The sequence below is a fragment of the Rhinatrema bivittatum genome, chromosome 1, assembly GCF_901001135.1.
Source record: "Rhinatrema bivittatum chromosome 1, aRhiBiv1.1, whole genome shotgun sequence".
Classification (NCBI taxonomy): Eukaryota; Metazoa; Chordata; class Amphibia; order Gymnophiona; family Rhinatrematidae; genus Rhinatrema; species Rhinatrema bivittatum.
In genome coordinates, this window is record NC_042615.1 from 787,141,058 (window position 1) to 787,160,187 (window position 19,130).

At 46.3% G+C, this 19,130-nt stretch overlaps 1 protein-coding gene across 8 annotated transcripts in view; it reads left to right on the forward strand.

Annotated features, from left to right (window-relative positions):
- Positions 1–329: 329 nt before the first annotated feature.
- PIAS2 (protein inhibitor of activated STAT 2) overlaps positions 330–19,130 on the forward strand; it is a 150,705-nt gene continuing 131,904 nt past the window's right edge. For 3 of the 8 annotated variants that reach the window (XM_029580524.1, XM_029580588.1, XM_029580580.1), the window contains exons 1-2: positions 412–572; positions 17,701–18,172. In XM_029580524.1, the coding sequence (XP_029436384.1) occupies positions 549–572; positions 17,701–18,172 (496 nt within the window). In that variant the 5' untranslated portion in view covers positions 412–548. The other 5 variants (XM_029580534.1, XM_029580572.1, XM_029580543.1 and 2 more) reach the window with 4 other exon arrangements.

A 19,130-nucleotide genomic window follows, 5' to 3' on the forward strand; every position in this document is an offset into this window, starting at 1 on the left:
AATTTCACAGTTTAATTATGCCTTAAGCGAAAAAAACGTTTCTGCAACTTGTCTATCTGCTATCCCTTAATTTCATAGAGTATCCCCCAATCCTTGTACTATGTGAGAAAATAACAGTTCCCTATTTTTTAAATTATATCTTGATTAATTATAACAATAATATACAATGAAATGAAATAAGAATAACCCACATTAAACATTATAATATCAAGGAAATAAATAAAAAAAAAAAAAGAGCCATACGTTTCTTATTCGACCCAGCCCACAACAGTTCCCTATTTAATTGTTCCACCCCACTCATGATTTTATAAATCTCTTATCACATCGTCTTCCGGTATGCTTCACCTTTGACAACAGCAGGCAGATTCACCAGCGCCCCCCTCCCTCTAAACAGAGCGTTACAGGTCGGTGTCCATCACGCGCCTGCGCGGGCGAGACTCCCTCGCGCACACGTCACTGTCACGTGACGGGAGGCCTGGGCGCCGGCGGCCGCGGCGCAGGATGGTGCAGGTGGTAGCTGTGGCGGCAGCAGCAGCGGCCGGTGAAAGATGGCGGATTTCGAGGAGTTGAGGGTGAGCGGGATGCGTCCGACGGCTGCCCTGCAAAGGAGGGTGGAGCTTTGGACGGGCGGGACCTAAAGGAGTTGTGGGGGAGATAGAGGCCACCGACTGTCAGCCAGCCTGCCTGCCTGCTTGCATTAGGCGCCGTTCGGGTCTGCTTTTAGCGCTCGTAGACGTTGGGGCCCGCTTGGCCGCCGTCGTACAGTAGGAGTGCTGGGGGAGCATTGTCTGTTGTCTGACGGTGTTCGCTGGGCCCTTTGCCACTGGCCGCCTCCCCGCGCTTGGGAAGAAAAGAAACGCTTTTCACGCCGTTCACAATTCTATAATAATTTCTTCCAAGGTGATATGAAGAGGAGCGAAAAGAGAAACCTTCGAATGCTGCTGTGCGTCTCAGTTTTTAAACGTGGAGGCGGTTGGGATTTATTGTGGGGTTATTGGGATCTAATATTGACGCGTTTTGTGAATCAATGATTATTGTTTTTAGTTTCACATTTCTTATAGTAGTATGACTTATAAGGTGATTATATCGATTTATTTTCAGGCTTGTACTGGTTGCCTGTGGGACAGTGCAGGGCCGGTACCCAGTCTGGTTCTATCACAGATTGAATGTCTAGCGATTTTTTTTTGTATTTTGCGGGTGGGAGCGCTCTGGTCCTCCCATTCCCTTTTTAGGTCTGTAAAACACAAAAAATAAAGTAACTTCACACAAATTTACTTGTGAGCAGACTGCTTCAACTCTCCCAGGAAAATTAAGATTGAAATGCAAAATTGATAAAAGGTAAACATGAAATAAGGCTCAGTGTTAAACTGGGAGCTTCCGTTCTGCATTTCTTTGGTTTAAATTATAAATGAAATAGATGTTCTTGTAATACAGAAAGGAAGTAGACTTTTTTATTAATTAATAAAAATACAAAACTCAACCGTTGATTCTCATTCAGTACAGAGTATGATGCATAAAAGCAATTTATGAAGGAAGTAGGTTCACAAATTCTAGACGTGATTGCGTCTTTTGGCGATTGTTTTAGTATAGTGGTCATGACTATATTCTTGATAAGATTTGATGTCACTAGCAGTTGCCATTAGAATTGCAGCACCATGTATTATGTTTTCCACTTTCTTATACTGTATAGCCTTGGATTTAGATGCTTTTGTTAAAATGCTCAAATAGTCACAAGTACCTTTATTCTGTGAAATTTGGAGGTGGTCTCCTGTATACACAGGAGCAAATCTCTGGGATAGAACTGATGAGATTATTTTTGAAGACAACCCAAATATATATTTTTCTTAATTGAAACATTTTTATAATGGATTTATTTATGAAAGTTGCTGGACTGAAAGCACTGAAAACCAAAATGAACAGAGCAGGTAGCAATGTGGGCTTCTCCACTCTGCCATACCAGTGTGCCTCAACCCTGTTGTGGGGGGTCGGTCTTTATGAATAAGAGCTTAATTTTGTCTCCATAGCTGTGCAGACTTTGACCTTTACTGAGGCTGTTGACTGCGGTGCTCAGTTGTGGTGATAGTTTTAGTAATGTTGACAATAAATATTAAATATTTATATCCTTGAGGGATGCAATACATTCAAATATCTCCAAGGCATAAATGTGCAGTTTTTTTTAGCTACTGTGTATTATGCATATCATTGGCCAACTACATTAGCAGTAAAGCAAATTTTTAGTGCGGTCATTAAAATGCTAATTTTTTGTGCAGATTTTATGTTCCTTACATCAGTGGCTTGGAAAGCAGCAGCCTCAAATACAGTAGTATGAAAACAATACACCACCACTGCAACACTTAAAACTGTACAACCGTTAAAACATTGACTGCACTATTACAGATGAGTTTTAGCTAAAAAGTTCAATTGTACCTCAGCATTAGCATAAACCATCTTGAAAACTGTTTTAAATTTGTAATTATTGGTTTTATTGTGAAGACAGGTTATAAGACATCGACCACATGTTTTGTCAAATATTTCAGCTTCAATTCTGCTACTGTTTTTGCCTTTACCACCTTTGCCAGAAGACTGATGTATGTATCAGTACACTTTCCATGAAGAAATATTTTCTAATATTACTCCTGATTCTATCCCTATTTGAACCTCTGATCATGATCTCTTGTTTTACAACTTTCCACTAAAAAACATTTACATCTGTGCTAAAAATGTTATTTAAAAGTAATAAAGTATGCTGAAAGAATACTTTTAAAAAGTATCCCAGGTCAGAGAGCCCTGAGCTACTGGGACAGAAAATCTGACCCAGGAGCCCTGTGCCAGAGAGCAACTGATCCAGAGTCTGAGACCCACAGGCCAAAGAATTTCTTACCCAACACCTCCAGGGGCTTGGAAGTGGCTGGCTATCCAAAGGTGAGGCAAATGTGGAAAGATATTCCTGACATGAGATGACACTTCAGGACCTGAACATGTACCTTAGAGCAGGGGTTCTCAACCCAGTCCTCTGGACACACCCAGCCCGTTTGGGTTTTAGGGTATCCACTATGAATAAGCAAGAAGACAGAAACAAAACACTGGGGTAATCTGGATGGAACGTTTTGTTCAACCCCAAATCGCGTTGAAATGATTATATTGTGCTTCCAAGAAAGGCATGGGGTTAAAGTGCTTGGAGTGGCAGTTTCAATTCTATGAACCTTGCTAGGCAGATTGGATAGGCCATTTTGGTCTCTTTCTGAGTCAAGCAGGATGGCAGTCCTCATTCATGGATGATATTGGATGGAGCCTTGGCTTGGGAAACTTAGGTCAAAAGTTATAGCCTCATGTTGTAGTAACTTGAGTCTCTCAACTTTCCCAAACTTCTTAGAGTGTTCAGGATTTTTTTCTCTTTTAGCGTCATCAATGTGGGGTCCTTTCAGTTCTCACATTATCGTTGATAGCCAGGTTTTTTGGTGTTTTGGGTAAGTTTCCATTCATAGTCATTTTCCCCTGGGCGGCATACCTCCGGTACCCGCAAGCCATCATGGGCCTCCGCCATAGTGTTAGATTTTGTCTCTTGTTTCGAGTCAGCATGTCCACCTCCCGATTTTAAGCTGTGCTCAAGACTGTTGATCACGCACCCCCATGATTGATGTTTCCTCTGCTTGGGGGCATTGGACAATGTCTGGGATTGCAGCAAGTGAGTCCAGATGACACCCTAAAGGGTGTAAGATCCGGCTTAATAAGATGGAATACCTCTTCAGGTATGAGAAGTCCAATCCATTGACATCAAGGAACCAAGGAGCTGCACCGATGGATACTGAGCCATCGATATTGGCATGATTGTTTGTTCTGTCAACATCAATTGCTAAGGGTGCCAGACGCAGCATTGTCTACCTGCCCCAGGTCAAAGACATTGGGTTCATCGTCAGCACTGGGGAAGGACTAATCTTAGACTTCCCTCGATGCCTGGAAGCATTGGCATCTGTCCCCATTAATGCATAGTGCCAGGCATGGGGATGCACCAGCATCTGCTGTAATGCCCCTGAATTGTCCACGTAGTGAGGAGAGCCAAGCATCCATCAATACCCAGGGTTTGCAACAGTCTCAGTCAGTTCCGATGCCTGCCACCGATCCTTCTTTCGGTTCCAAAGAGGATGTGGCTACACTTCATGGGTCCCAGTTGATCTTGCCATCAGTGATGTTCGTGGCGGAGCTGTAGAGGCGCATGCAGTGATGACACCAGGACCAGCACTGTCCCTCCTTGAGCCATTGTTGGAATCTCTGCATATTTTCATCTGAGTGCTAGCAACACAACCTGTTTGTTTTTGGCGGGGCATCGGTGGTGCCACTGACTGATCTGGTGCACATCCTCAGTTCCTGGACATACTCAGATCATTCCAGACCAGTGGGGTTTTTACCTCTCTACCAGCAGATGGAGGCAGAGAACAAAACCTTGAGGCACTGCTACATAACCGAGAGTGCCACCTGCAGTCCCTCGGTATTTCTCTATCTCCAGCAGATGGTAGAAGTGCAAACTTTGCAGTCTTGACTGACCGGGACGTTTGTGAACTAGTGCAACTCCCCGAGGTGCTAGGTTCCGATTGGTGGGCCATCCCTTGGGTCGAGCTGGGCGAATGGGGGGTTGGATACCCCTGGCAGTTTCAGCTCGCTGTTTCTGGGGCCCCTGATAGCCAGGGGACTGGCTCACTCTGTGCCTCGAGGCTTCCTGCCTGCTCCTGGACTCTCCAGGGAAGTATCCCGCTGGGGATTTTTGCTTCTTTCTCTTTGGTTAAAGCTTTAAAAAAAAAAAAAAAAAAGCCTGCATTTGCTTCTGCGGAGGCTGTGGAGAGGTTCCAGTTTGGGGTAATTGGCTTGGAGGGTTGTTCAGGGGGCGGCCGGCTTCCGGAGTTGTTGGGGGCGGTAAGGGAGTGGAAGCAGTGTGGGCAGGTGCAGGAGGCTTCTCCCGACGGGGGAATCGCAATTTCAGCCAAGCTTTTTTCTGTAGACCGGCATTTCACATGCTCTGCCTGCCCATCTCTGCCTTTCTCCTGCACTCCCATCGGTTGCTCTGCGGCAGCGGTTCCGGGTGGCCCGGCCAACACGTGAAGTATGTCCAGGATCGCAAGCTGGAAGGGCATTTTAAAGCGCATGTTTGAGGGGTCCGCCTTGGGCCTCTGGGTGGTCATTTTTTTGCCAGCTTGATGCAATGCACCTGCTTATTTTGGAGTCAGAAACCGCAGGAGCCAACATCCTCAGGAGTGCTATCCCCTGATCAAGCGGTACGTCTTGAAGCAGGCGTGGCTTATGTGGCGGATGCATTATATGACCTTGTGCACACGGTGGCCAGGAGTATGGCCTCAGTGGTTGCTACATGACGACTCCTGTGGCTGAGCAACTGGCCGAGGGACATGTCGTCCAAGACTCAGTTATGTAATCTACCTTTTAAGGGAAAGCTTCTTTTTGGAGAAGATCTGGATCAATTGACAAAGTCCCTGGATGAAACCAAAGGCCTTAGACTGCTGGAAGACAAAAAGGGCAGTAAGAAGCCTTATTCATCTCATCCGCGTTTTCGCGAGTTGAGATGTTTTCGGACAGGCAGAGGGTGCCTTTTCAGGTTCCAAGCAGCCGTCGGGTCGCCAACAGTCCTTTTGGATCCACCAGAGGTGGTGCTGGTTAGGGGGCCGGAGCGGGCAACCGTCCCAATGATGCCAGGTCAGCTCACGCCTCTCTGGTGGTAGGGGGCAGGCTGACCCCCCCCTTTTTTTTTTTTTTTTTACGAGAAGTGGGTCAAAATCACCTCTGACCAGTAGGTTCTAGAGGTAGTGAAAGATGGTTATGCCTTAAAATTTTCGGGCCTCCCAAAGTAGCCTTCCTAGAGTCACACTATTCTTCTCGAAACAAACGGCTGACTTCTCAGCCGGGGTGTAACAGAAGCTTGCCAAGGGTCTTTTTTTTTTTTTTTTTGGGCTGAACCCAGGTGCCAAAGTCTCAAAGATGAAGAATGCTGGCTTTATTTAATTGCAAATACGGACCGAGTAGATCTCCAAACAAGAAAGTAATGTGATTTAGCCGGCAGACTTCACAGCCGCTGATAAGGGGAATGGAACAGCTCTCCTATGAGGAAAGACTAAAGAGGTTAGGACTTTTCAGCTTGGAGAAGAGACGGCTAAGGGGGGATATGATAGAGATGTTTAAAATTATGAGAGGTCTAGAACTGGTAGATGTGAATCGGTTATTTACGCTTTCAGATAGTAGAAAGACTAGGGGACACGCCATGAAGTTAGCATGGGGCACATTTAAAACTAATCGGAGAAAGTTCTTTTTTACTCAACGCACAATTAAACTCTGGAATTTGTTGCCAGAGGATGTGGTTAGTGCAGTTAGTGTAGCTGTGTTTTAAAAAAGGATTGGATAAGTTCTTGGAGGAGAAGTCCATTACCTGCTATTAATTAAGCTGACTTAGAAAATAGCCAATGCTATTAATTGCATCAGTAGCATGGGATCTTCTTAGTGTTTGGGTAATTGCCAGGTTCTTATGGCCTGGATTGGCCACTATTGGAAACAGGATGCTAGGCTTGATGGACCCTTGGTCTGACCCAGTATGGCATTTTCTTATGTTCTTAAATGACTGATTTGTATGTGTGTGTGTTTCTGTGTGAGATGGACTGGTCAGGGAAATGACAGGTGTGTGTGAGAGACGGACTGGTCAGAGAAATGACTGTGTGTGTGTGTGACTGTGGGCCCTAAGGAAGAGGACTGTGAAGACAGAGCTTCAGCAGCTAATGCTGTATCTGGTTGTGCTGTTGGCCTGCAAGGGAAAGGAGTAGGAGAGTTGTTTGGAGAGGATACGTAAAGGTGACTTTTTAAGCTTATTTTTCTTGATTGGCTGCCATTTTAATTATTGGGTATTTTGTGATGTCTGCTGTTTTAAGATATTTTATTGGTATTAGGAAAATTTTTAATTTTTTAGTTTTTAATTGTTGGATGTTCTGTTCATAAGCTGTTTTGAAACCTTTATTTCCTAGCGTGTAGCAGATGGACTCAAAACAAGTGGGTATAGTGTGCTCGTGCTAGCAGTTGGAGACGGATCTGATGTCAGCACGGTACATATACCCCCACAGGAAGTGTAGCAATTCAGTAATTTCCGTCTCCAAAGCAGTTTGGAGCTACCTCACGCTCGCTGAGCGTGTTTCCAAATTCTAACGACTAAATTACTAGAAGAAATCTATTGAAGACGAGCCCCGCACTCCTGCGGTGATACCAGTCTGTCCCTCCCCCAGTTGAGTTTCCCGAGCTGACTTCCGTGGTCCCTCGGAGGTAGGAGCCTTGGTCCGGTGGCTGACTCGCGGCAGGGACCTAGCCCCCAAGTGAGAAGGGCGCGGCCTAGAGGCAGCGGGTGTACTTCCTTTAGCGTGGCGGTGAAGGTACTTACCCTCTCCCCCCGCAGCCGGAGACCGCCCGGGTCGCAGCCGGGAAGCGCCGAAGACAAGGTAAGGCGTACATCTTTACTGTGGTCTTCGAGGAAGTGTGGATTTGCGGGGCCTGCCTACATGGCAGCCCGCCAAGGAGGTCGCCATTTTACCTGCCTTCGCCACTTAGACGCACGTTGCGGTACGCTCGCCGAGATAGGCGCCCGTTGCTAAGCGCATGCGGATAGGCGCAGGCTTGCTAAGCGCACGCCGCTAGGTTACGCGCCCGTTCATAGGTGCACATTCATAGGTGCACGTTCATAGGCGCACGTTCATAAGCCGCCGTTGGTAGGCGCACATTTATAAGACGCTGTTGATAGGCGCACATTATAGGCGCACGCTCATAAGACGCCGTTGGGAGGCGCACGTCCATAAGGCGCCCGTTCATAGGCGCATACAGCTAAGGGCAGCTTGATAGGCGCATATTAGTAGGCGATCCATATTGCAAAGCGTATGGAGCATAAGAGAGCCCATACGCCTGCAGAGCCGGCACCTCCAGAATCAGGCATAAGAGCTCTAAGCCTCTGCTCAGCATGCAACCTCAGAGCCACACAGAGCGAGGAAGCAGACTCACTATGTGCCCAATGTGAGGAGGCCATGGGAGTTCCAGGACAGGACCGGTCCCAGCCCAGCGGTTCCTCAAGGAACACTCTGGACTTCGCAGGCCGCGGTGAGCAGCCAGGGAACCCGAGAGACCTGGTGCCCCTACGGCCAGATCCGGCCTCACTCTCCTGGGTGGAATTATTCAAGGGGATCCACGCCTTTCTCCAGATGCAATCTGCTCCTTGAATGGCCTTTTCTGTTCCGGATGATCCGGCCCCTGGACCCTCGAGGCCTAGGCACGGCCACTCGCCACCCGGAAGCCCCACTTATGGGGATTCGGATTGCTCCGAGGAAGATGAGGAGCCCCCCTGAGGAGGGAGAACTTCCCTCGGAGATAGAACCCTATCGGACCATGAGACGCTTCTTTCAGAAAGAGGATCTTCCAGGCCTGGTCTCACAATGCCTATCAGAACTGGCTATTCCGGGCCAGGACACCCCAGGGGACCCTACAATGAACCTCCTGTTTGGTGAGTCCTTTGACGAAGGCCCTCTTTTTCCCCTCCTGCAAGCTGCACAGCAGCTAATCGATCTGGAATGGACTGCGCCGGAGGCTGCATTTAAAGGGGGTCGGGCCTTGTCAGGCATGTACCCTCTGGACCCGGCCGCCAAGGAGCTGCTGGCGTGCCCCAAGGTAGACGCCATAGTTAACGCAGTTGTGAAGCGCACCACCATTCCGGTTGAGGGGGGAGCGGCCCTCAAGGATGCACATGACCGGCGCATGGACACCATTCTGAAACAAGCCTTTGAGGTAGCCATGTCCCTACGAATTGCGACCTGCTGCACCGTGGTAACGTGTTTCTGGCTTGCGATAAACAGGAACAACATCCCGGGAGAAGACATGGAATCAGCTCTCTCATTCCTCACTGACGCAGCCTCCGACCTCGTCCGTACAGCAGCCAAGGGAGTGTCGTCATCAGTGGCAGCCAGGAGAGAGCTCTGGCTACGTAATTGGGCGGCCGACTCTTCCTCCAAGACTCACCTCACAAGAATGCCCTTTAGGGGATCCCTACTGTTTGGCGACGATCTCGAGAAATAGGCTAATAAATGGGGTGCTTCTCCATTACCTCATCTACCAGAAGACAGATTAAGGAGGAGCCAGCGTTCCTTTTCTAGACCACCCAGAGGTAGAAACTCTCAGCGCTTCAACCCTTACAGGGCTCGCTACCAAGCACCTCGTTCTCAGGCCAGGAACCAGCCCTTTCGGGCTAAGCACAGCAAGAGGAGAACCGGCTCAGGTTCTGGTCCCAGCCGCAATTCACAATGACAATCAACCGACCCATCCGGGGGTAGCAGCCATAGGGGGCAGACTAACCCTCTTCTACCGCAGGTGGGTCGAGATCACTTCGGACCAGTGGGTCCTTGCCATCATCCGAGAAGGGTATTACCTGGATTTTCTTCGGCTTCCGCCAGCCAGGTTTGTGGAATCTCCTTGTTCACCTCTCAAGAAGACTGCATTAGAAGTTACCTTGCAGAGGCTCCTGGCCCTAAAAGCCATAATCCCAGTGCCTGCAGGGGAGATAAATCCTGGGCATTATTCCATTTATTTCATAGTACCCAAGAAGGAGGTCACTTTCAGGCCCGTCCTGGACCTCAAGTCAGTCAACCGACACCTACGGGTCCCCAGCTTTTGCATGGAAACTCTGCGGTCTGTCAAGAATGCGGTACAGCCAGAGGAGTTTCTCACCTCCCTAGATCTGTCGGAAGCCTACTTGCATATCCCAATCCATCGGGATCACCAGCGCTATTTACACTTCAAAGTCCTGAATCAACACTTCCAGTTCCGAACTTTACCCTTTGGGTTAGCCACCGCGCCGCGGATCTTTACCAAGGTAATAGTAGTAGAGGCGGCGGCACTCAGGAGGGAAGGAATTCTCGTCCATCCCTACCTGGACAATTGGCTGATCAGGGCGAAGTCACCGGAGGAGAGCCACCAGGCAACCAACAGAGTTATTGCTCTTCTGGAAAGTCTTGGATGGGTAGTAAACTTGAACAGGAGTTCCCTACAGCCTTCTCAGTCGCTGGAATACCTAGGGTTCCGATTCGACACCCAGGAAGACAAGGTCAGCTTGACCTTCAAGAGAAGATCAAAGCTCTGGAACCATCTGCAGGCCCTGCTGAGCGCCACCCGGCCCACAGCTTGGGATTATTTACAGGTCCTTGGCCTTATGGCATCCACTCTGGAGGTGATACCATGGGCGCGAGCTCATATGAGACCATTACAACGCGCCCTCCTATCTCTGTGGAGCCCACAATCACAGAACTACACCACACACCTACCTCTACCAGCCAGAGTGCAGAATCAGATACGGTGGTGGTTGCAGCCCGGCCACATGAGCCAGGGGTCGAGAATGTCCTCCCCAACCTGGACCCTGCTCACTACAGATGCCAGCCTGAATGGATGGGGAGCGCACTGCGAAGAACTCACTGCCCAAGGGCGGTGCAACAGAGAAGAGTCAAGATGGAACATCAACCGACTAGAGGCACGGGCAGTCAGGCTAGCGTGCCTGCGATTTGCCCACAGACTTCGCAACAGAGCGGTCAAGAGTGATGTCAGACAACACCACCACGATGGCATACATCAACCGACAGGGCGGAACCAGAAGCCAACAGGTATCCCTAGAAATAGCCCCCCTGATGACTTGGGCGGAAGCGAATCTCCAGGACATCTCCGCCGTTCACATCGCCGGGAAGGACAACACCACGGCAGACTTCCTCAGCAGAGAGAGCCTAAATCCAGGAGAATGGCAGCTGTCGCCCACAGCTTTCCAGATGATTGTGGATCAGTGGGGGACGCCGGGCATGGACCTATTAGCAGACAGGTCCAACGCTCAAGTACCCAGATATTTCAGCCGCAGGCGGGATCCGCTATCCCAGGGGATCGATGCCCTAGTACAGCCATGGCCTCAGGGGATCCTGCTATATGCCTTTCCTCCATGGCCCCTGCTGGGCGCCATCCTACACAAGATTCGGCAGCACAGAGGCCTAGTTCTTCTAGTGGCCCCGGATTGGCCAAGAAGACCCTGGTATGCCGACATGAGAAGATTACTGGCAGGGAATCCTCCTACCCCTGCCTCCACACAGGGACCCGCTGCGGCAAGGTAACATCCTCCATGAGGATCCAGCTCAATTCTCTCTTACGGTCTGGCCATTGAGAGGGCTAGACTGAAGAAAAGGGGATACTCGAAGCCGGTAATAGATATACTTCTCCGAGCACGCAAGTTCTCCACATCACTCACATATATAAGGGTCTGGAGAGTTTTTGAAGCCTGGTGCGACACTCTCACAGCACCAATCCACATGCCGCTAAAATCCCTATCATCTTGGATTTCCTGCAAGATGGACTTCGGACAGGTCTGTCCCTTAGCTCCATCAAGGTTCAGGTGGCAGAGCTGTCTTGTTACGGTCCCAGGAGTGGCGGCAACACCATTGCCAAACACCCAGACGTCTCACGTTTCCTGAAAGGAGTCAAACACATTCGTCCGCCACTGAAGTGGCCAGTGCCCCTGTGGAACCTCAACCTAGTGTTGGCATTCCTAGCGGGATCTGCTTTCAGACCCCTTCGAGGCCTGTCTCTCCGTGTGCTAACCTTGAAGATGGTGTTCCTGCTGGCTGTGTGTTCAGCACGCCGCATTTCAGAGCTACAAGCACTGTCCTGCCGTGATCCGTTTCTCAGAATCACTCCAGAGGCTATCCATCTTCGCACGGTTCCTTCCTTACCCAAAGTAGTCTCACCCTTTCACCTCAACCAAACCATATCCTTGCCAACCACAGATGGTTTGAAGAAGGTCGAATACTGCGCCATCTAGACATCGGCAGGTTGCTGTCCAGATACCTGGAAATGTCAGAAGCAGTACGAAAGACGGACCACCTGTTCGTCCTACACAGCGGGAAGAAGCAAGGGGAAGCAGCCTCACAGGCAGCCATCGCCCGCGGGATCAAAAAAGTTAAGGCAGCCTACGTAGAAGGGAAACCACCACCTCTACGGGTCAAGGCTCACTCTACCAGAGCGCAAGCAGCCTCTTGGGCAGAAATTAGGATGCTGTCGCCTGCAGAGATGTAAAGCTACGACGTGGTCCTCCCTCCATACCTTCTCCAGATTCTACCGTCTGGACGTCCAGGCCAGGGAGGACACAGCATTCGCGAGGGCAATCCTAAACTGTCCTCGGGCAACCTCCCGCCCAGTCCGGGAGCAGCTTTTGTACATCCCACTTGTTTTGAGTCCATCTGCTACACGCTAGGAAATGTAGAGATTACTTACCTGATAATCTCGTTTTCCTTAGTGTATGCAGATGGACTCAGCATCCCGCCCGGCTGCCGGCATACATGGGGATTCACCGACTCACTGTAAGCCATGTTTTCTTATAGGGCATCCACCCTGCCGGGTGTAGACACCTTCTGGTTGAGAACACTGGCGGTCTCCAGCTGCTATCAATCGGTCAGGGTAATCCTGTTCATTCAATCGATCGGTCAGCTACAGCTTTTGCAAGGAAGATTACTGAATTGCTACACTTCCTGTGGGGGTATATGTACCCGTGCTGACGTCAGATCCGTCTCCAACTGCTAGTACGAGCACACATATGCAGATGTTCTGAGTCCATCTGCATACACTAAGAAAAAGGAGATTATCAGGTAAGTAATCTCTACATTGGATTATATCTGAAAATGCAAAATAAAAAATAAAAAAAATTAGGTATAAATGTGCACAGATTTTTCCTGAGAATTTTCAGTGAAACCATGCAGCACTTTCACTTTGAAAATTGAAGCAAAGTTCATGGGTAAAAATTACCTGCGGACTTTGCAGTGCAGGCTGTTATAAAATTACCCACTAAAGTAGAGCCAGTGCATTGTCTATTTTAACCAAGAAGTCTTAACTAATGAGCATTGTATGAAGAAAGTCACAGCAAACATCCCCACATTGCCCTACATGTGTACTCCAAGCATGCTCTAAAATGACCATCTCTAGGGTGAGAGGTAGTATGGTTTAGTCCTGGGGGAATTCTGCGCTACTGTGGAGTGCAGAACTCCCCCCCCCCCCCCTCACCCCCCACATTCTGCACAGAAAATAGCAGAGGAGACCCCGGCATGCCGTGAACAGAGTGCGCGAAGACAAAGGCCTGCGTGTGCCGCAGGACGCATGCCATTCGCAGCGAAGATGGAAAGCCCCATGTGCCGTGAATGGAGTGTGCGCTGCTCACGGCGAAGATGGAAGGCTCCGGTGAGACAGTGGATGTGGGAGAGGGGAGGGTGTGAGAGAGCATGGGAGGTAAGAGAGTGGGGGGGGGGGGATGCTAGAGTATGGGTTTCAGAGAGAGGGAGCCTATATGAGGAGATTGTGAAGGAGTGTGTATGTGTGTGAGATTGGGAGAAAAAGGGATCGTGTATGTGAAGGTGCTAGCCTGTGTGAAGGGATTTTGTATGTGTGAGAGCCTGTGTGAAGGGGTGCGTGAGAGAGACATGTAGCCTGTGTGAGGATGTATGTGAGAGAGAAAGGGAGCTTCTGTGGGTATGTGTGAGAGAGGGTGGGACAGAGGGAGCCTGTGTGAGGGGCATTACTGAGAACGGGGTCAAACTCTGGGACTGGCAATAGTGGATGGGGTTGAGCCTAGAGGTGGAGGGGAGAGATACTGGCAGGTGGAGGAGTTGGGGCCTGAGGGCAAAGTGGCCAGGGGAGTAGGGAGAGTGAGTGGAAGGGACACTCTTACAGTGAATTTCTAGGGAAATTCTGCTCAAAATATTTAAAATTCTGCATCTTTTAAGTAATTTTTTTTCTGTATTAATTTAAAATGTAGTAACTTTAGACTGTCATGTAAATTGTGTTATTTTGACCAATATAAAGTTTGCAGAGTAACATTTTTTTGTGCAGAATTCCCCTAGGAGTAGTGGTTGCTATGTTAGTACACTTGAATGCATAGAAATAAAGGTAGACAAATATAAGCAATATAAGGTGGTCCCTTTTTATTGGCCAGCAATACATTTCTTGGCTAGCTTTCAGGATTTAACCCTTTCTCAGGTCCAAATAGAGCAAGTCGGAGTAAAAAGTGACATTGCCAGATAATACAAGCAAATCTCAGATTATATTACAATGATAGTGGGAAAGGGAGGGGGTCATTTTTAGAATGGCAGGAAGGTGATAACGAGGGAGTGGGATTGTTTCTGGTAGTGAGTTAAAAAAAAAAAATCCAAGTTTCTGCTAAGTCCTATGTGAGTTTTGAACTGTATGATCATTTTAACTTTGAGGGTACTTTTCAAAGGTACTTCTGCAGGTTAAAGTATTGCTTTACCCATAGAGATGAGCATATTTAATATAGTAACATAGTAATGATGGCAGAAAAAGATCAAATGGTCCATCCAGTATGCCCAGAAAGTTTCTTATGGTAGTAACTGCTGCTCTGTGCCAGTTATCCCCAAGCCTTATGTTACAGGTACTAGTATCAGAACCAACACTGTGAAGCCCATAACAGAATTACTGCTAGCAACATTTTTACAGGTGAGCGTCCTTGATTCAGACAGTGCTCCTTGGACTTTTCCGTAGAAGCAGTCCTGCATTTTTTCCCTAATGTTTGCATATCTGTATCTCAGACCATAAAAATCAGGGCCCAGCATTGACTGTCATCTGAAACTAATTCCCCCCCCCCCCCCCCCCCTTTCCTTCCTACTATCAAAGTGGAGAGCGATGTTGCAGTTGTGTCAAAATCATAAAAGCTAATTGATTAAGGGTAGTAATCCCCATGACTTCTGTTAGGGATAGTAGTTGGCACTCCATACATGTTACCCCATGTATCCTTTTCTTCATTTCCACCTCTAGCCTTTAGGGATCCACAATGTTGACCCCATACCGTTTTTAATTAGTTCACTGTTTTCATTACCACCACTTCATGGAAGGGCATTCCAAGCATCCCCCACCCTCTCCATGAAGAAATATTTCCTGATGTAGGTTCTGAGTCATCCCCACCCGGAGTTTCATTTCATGACTTCTAGTTCTACTGTTTGCTTTCCACCGGAAAAGGATTGAGGCTTGTGCATTGTTAAAAGCTTTCAGATATCTGAAGGGTCTGTATTGTAGCTCCCCTGCACCTCTTCCAGAGTATACATATTTAGATCCTTCATCTTTCCTCATAAGTCTTCCTATATCATTTTGATAGCTATTCTCTGAACTGAGTCTGTCCAATAATTTACTTTTTCAAAATGAATGAAATAAAATCACACACAAATGGAGAAGAGGGCAACAGTCATGGGAAAGTATTGCTGGGCTCAAGTCCAGATGCTGATTCAGTTCTGTATGTCAATGAGGTATAAGTCAAATTGGAGTAAAAAATAAAAAATTGATACTATATTCAACAACTAAAATGGGATCCAACAGCAGTAAGACTTAGCTCTGAAGCAACACAGATGTATACTAACTGAACTACCGTTGGTGATCTCAGCAGTCAGATTAAAGACTGCACAAGCATAGAGACCGAATTATTCTCTAACATCTAAAATCCAGGAACCCAGACAGATCAATCATATCTGGTACTGGAAGGCTCCTCAACTAGTAAAACTGTTGCTAGCAATAATTTTTTATGGGTTTGGCTTTTTATTGTAACTATTTCTACCCTTAAAAGGATTGGGGGTAACTGCACAGACTACCCTTAAGAGAAGCCTGGGGTGACCTACACAGCATGGTAAATATTACTATGAGAAGCTTGCTGGGCAGACTGGATGGATCATCTGGTCCTTTTCTGCAGTCATTGCTATGTTACTATATATGTGTTTTAAAGGAAATATTTGGATATCACAAAGCCTTAATATACAATGCAAATAGCTTCGCAGAAGACCCAACACTTTCTGAGCAGATTAAAGAACATTGAACAGCTACTAGCTGATACTCTCCTGGTCACAATAGCTGCAACATTCTCCATGCAGATAGCATAACTGCATACTGCAGATTTCTAAAGACATCCACTATAGATCACAAAGTTGTTTTAAATGTGCTACTTGCTAACTTCATGGAGTGGCCCCCCCCCCCCCCCAGTCCTTGTATTATCTGAAAAAGTAAATAACTGATTCACATTTACTCATTCTGGTCCTCATGATTTTATAGACTTCTATCATATCACCCCTCAGCAGTCTCTTCTCCAAGCTGAACAGCCCTAACCTCTAGTTTTTTCTCATAGGGGAGCTGTTCCATCCCCTTTATCATTTTGGTCGTCCTTTAAACATTTTCCAGTGCAACTATATATTTTTTGAGTTACGGCAACCAGAATTGCACACAGCACTCAAGGTGTGGTCTAACCATGGAGCGATACAGAGGTACCATGACATTCTCTATTTTATTCACTATTTCTTTCCTAATAATTCCTAACATCCTGTTTGCTTTTTTGACTGCTGCAGCAGACTGAGCCAATTTCAGTGTATCGTCCACTATGATACCCAGATCTTTTTTTTAATGTGTGGTAACTTCTAATATGGAACCTAATATTGTGTAACTACATCGTGGGTTACTTTTTCCTATTTGCATCACTTTAGTCTTGTTTGCATTAAATTACATCTGTCATTTGGTTGCCCAGTCTTCCAGTCTCACAAGGTCCTCCTGTAGTTTATCACAATCTGCTTGTGATTTAACAACTCTTAATTTTGTGTCATCTGCAAATTTGATCCCTGCACTCATCCGTTCCCCTTTCCAGATCATTTATAAATATATTAAATAACACCGGTCCAAGAAAGCTCCCTAAGGCACTCCACAGTTTACCTTTCTTTACTGAGAATACTGACCATTTAATCCTGCTCTCTATTTTCCTATTGTTTAGCCAAAAGGACATTGCCTCCTATCTCATGACTTTTTAAAATTTTCTTAAGTCTTTCATGGGGAACTTTTAAATGGCTTCTTGAAATCCAAATACACTACCTCATCTCCCTTTCCTTTATCTCTAGGGGAAAAATAGCCAATCAAAATGTCTTTTCCTTTCTATCAGACTAGATTTTTCAAATATTAGCTGTATACTCAAGACATTTTTATAAAATGAATAAATAAACTTATACAGACACAAAATAACTTCCTCTTTGTGAAGTGTAAACTCCTCTTTGGAGAAACATTTTTCACAATCAGCCAACTGCATCAGGATACTAAAGATAATAAATCCAACAATGCAATTCCTGGGGGGATAATTTTGTAACATTGCACATATATTAACTAGCAAATATGTGCATAAATAACACCAGTTTTCAAAGCGGATTTACATGCCCTAAGTCTATTGTGAAAGTTATCTTGGCAACACTATGTGCAGTTGTTTGCACGCAGTTTTGCTGGGATAATTTATGCATATACTTTTTAAAATAAAGTATGTGCTTAAGTCTCAGCCCCACCCTGACACTACCCCTGTAATGCCTGTCCCTTATACATGTAAAACTGCACATGTAGTATGTGTGTGTGTAATTTTACATGCATAGCATTTGCACAGTTTTCCTAAGGGCTTTTCTTCTCTAATAGATCTCATACCTTGTTTTATAAAAGTAACATTCTGTTAGGTATGTTGGCTTGCAGCCTTTTGGTTATTTAGATGCATTACTTGATGTAACTTAATGAACATATATTCTCTTAGCATATACATTATTTAATCTTTTAAGGTCATGCCACTTTATTTTTTTCCTTCTCCTTTAGAATATGGTATCAAGTTTTCGGGTTTCAGAACTTCAGGTTTTGTTGGGCTTCGCTGGACGTAATAAAAGTGGACGAAAACATGACCTTGTGATGAGGGCATTGCATTTATTAAAGAGTGGCTGTAGCCCAGCAGTTCAAATTAAAATTAGAGAACTCTACAGACGTCGGTACCCGAGGACAATTGAAGGTTTCTCTAACTTGTCTGCTGTAAAATCATCTGTTTTCACTTTCGATAAGAAATCTCCCATCGACTCTGATCTGGCTGTAGCTGGTATCCACTCGCTGCCTTCAACTTCAGTTACGCCTCATTCCCCTTCTTCACCTGTTGGCTCTGTACTCCTTCAAGAAACAAAGCCTCATTTTGAGATGCAGCAGCCATCTCCCCCGATTCCACCCGTGCATCCAGATGTCCAGCTGAAAAGCCTCCCATTTTATGATGTGCTTGATGTCCTTATCAAACCAACAAGTTTAGGTAAGCCTCAGTTTCATCAGATATACAAAATTATGGCTTAGAACGTGTAGTATTCTCCAAGTACCTAAACAGATTTTCTTTTTTCAGGTAACTTTGTTTCAGGCTGGAATAGTTCATTGTTCGTGAATGAATATTGCACTGGGTGGAATATATAAATCTTTTAAAATAAACCATGAAATATTCTGGCTTGAAACAGACCAATTGATTGTAAAGTTTTCAGCATCCACTAATTTGCCAGTTTTCCCGTTTCCATGAAATTGCAGGAGAGATGCCTACTACCAATATTTAGATACTGAAGTAATCTCAGGTTTTGTATTAAAACCAGTAATATCCAGTATTTCTATACTCTTGTGGTACATAATGCTGTATATTTAAGTGGTTTCTTCTTTTCAGAAATTGCAGCTGAATTTTATTGCGTTAACAAGTTCTGCAAGATTCAGTGATCCTACATATATACTGACGAACAAAAGGTTTTTTGACCCAGTAGTTTTCTTCCTGTTCCTTTTGGGCTTCCATCTCAGAACAGAGCTGGGATCTGGCACCATAAGCCTTCCTTCAAAACTACCCAAGGATTTTTTCCCCCCTATTTTACATCCTTCTCCCCCCCCCCCCCCCCCCCCCCCCCCAAAAAAAAAACTTACTTTAGTTCAGCCCATACAGTAGCAGTCCTTGGTGAGTAACATACACTTTTTGGAACCCTGCAATCATGGACTCGAATTCTGGTTACTAGTCATTGCGCAATAACAATCCCTTCCGCCCACCCAAGGGGTTGTGAACGCTGCTCCTGAATCATCGCCAACTCTGGGAGCAGAAGATCTGGGCTCAGGTTCCTCTTGCATGATGAGGCGCAGAAATCCTACTGAACCAGCCTCAGAAGCAAAGCATTTAAGTATGACAGTTATTATGATAGGATTTGATGGAGAACTATGATTTCTAGTGAGATTTAGGTAGAGGAATA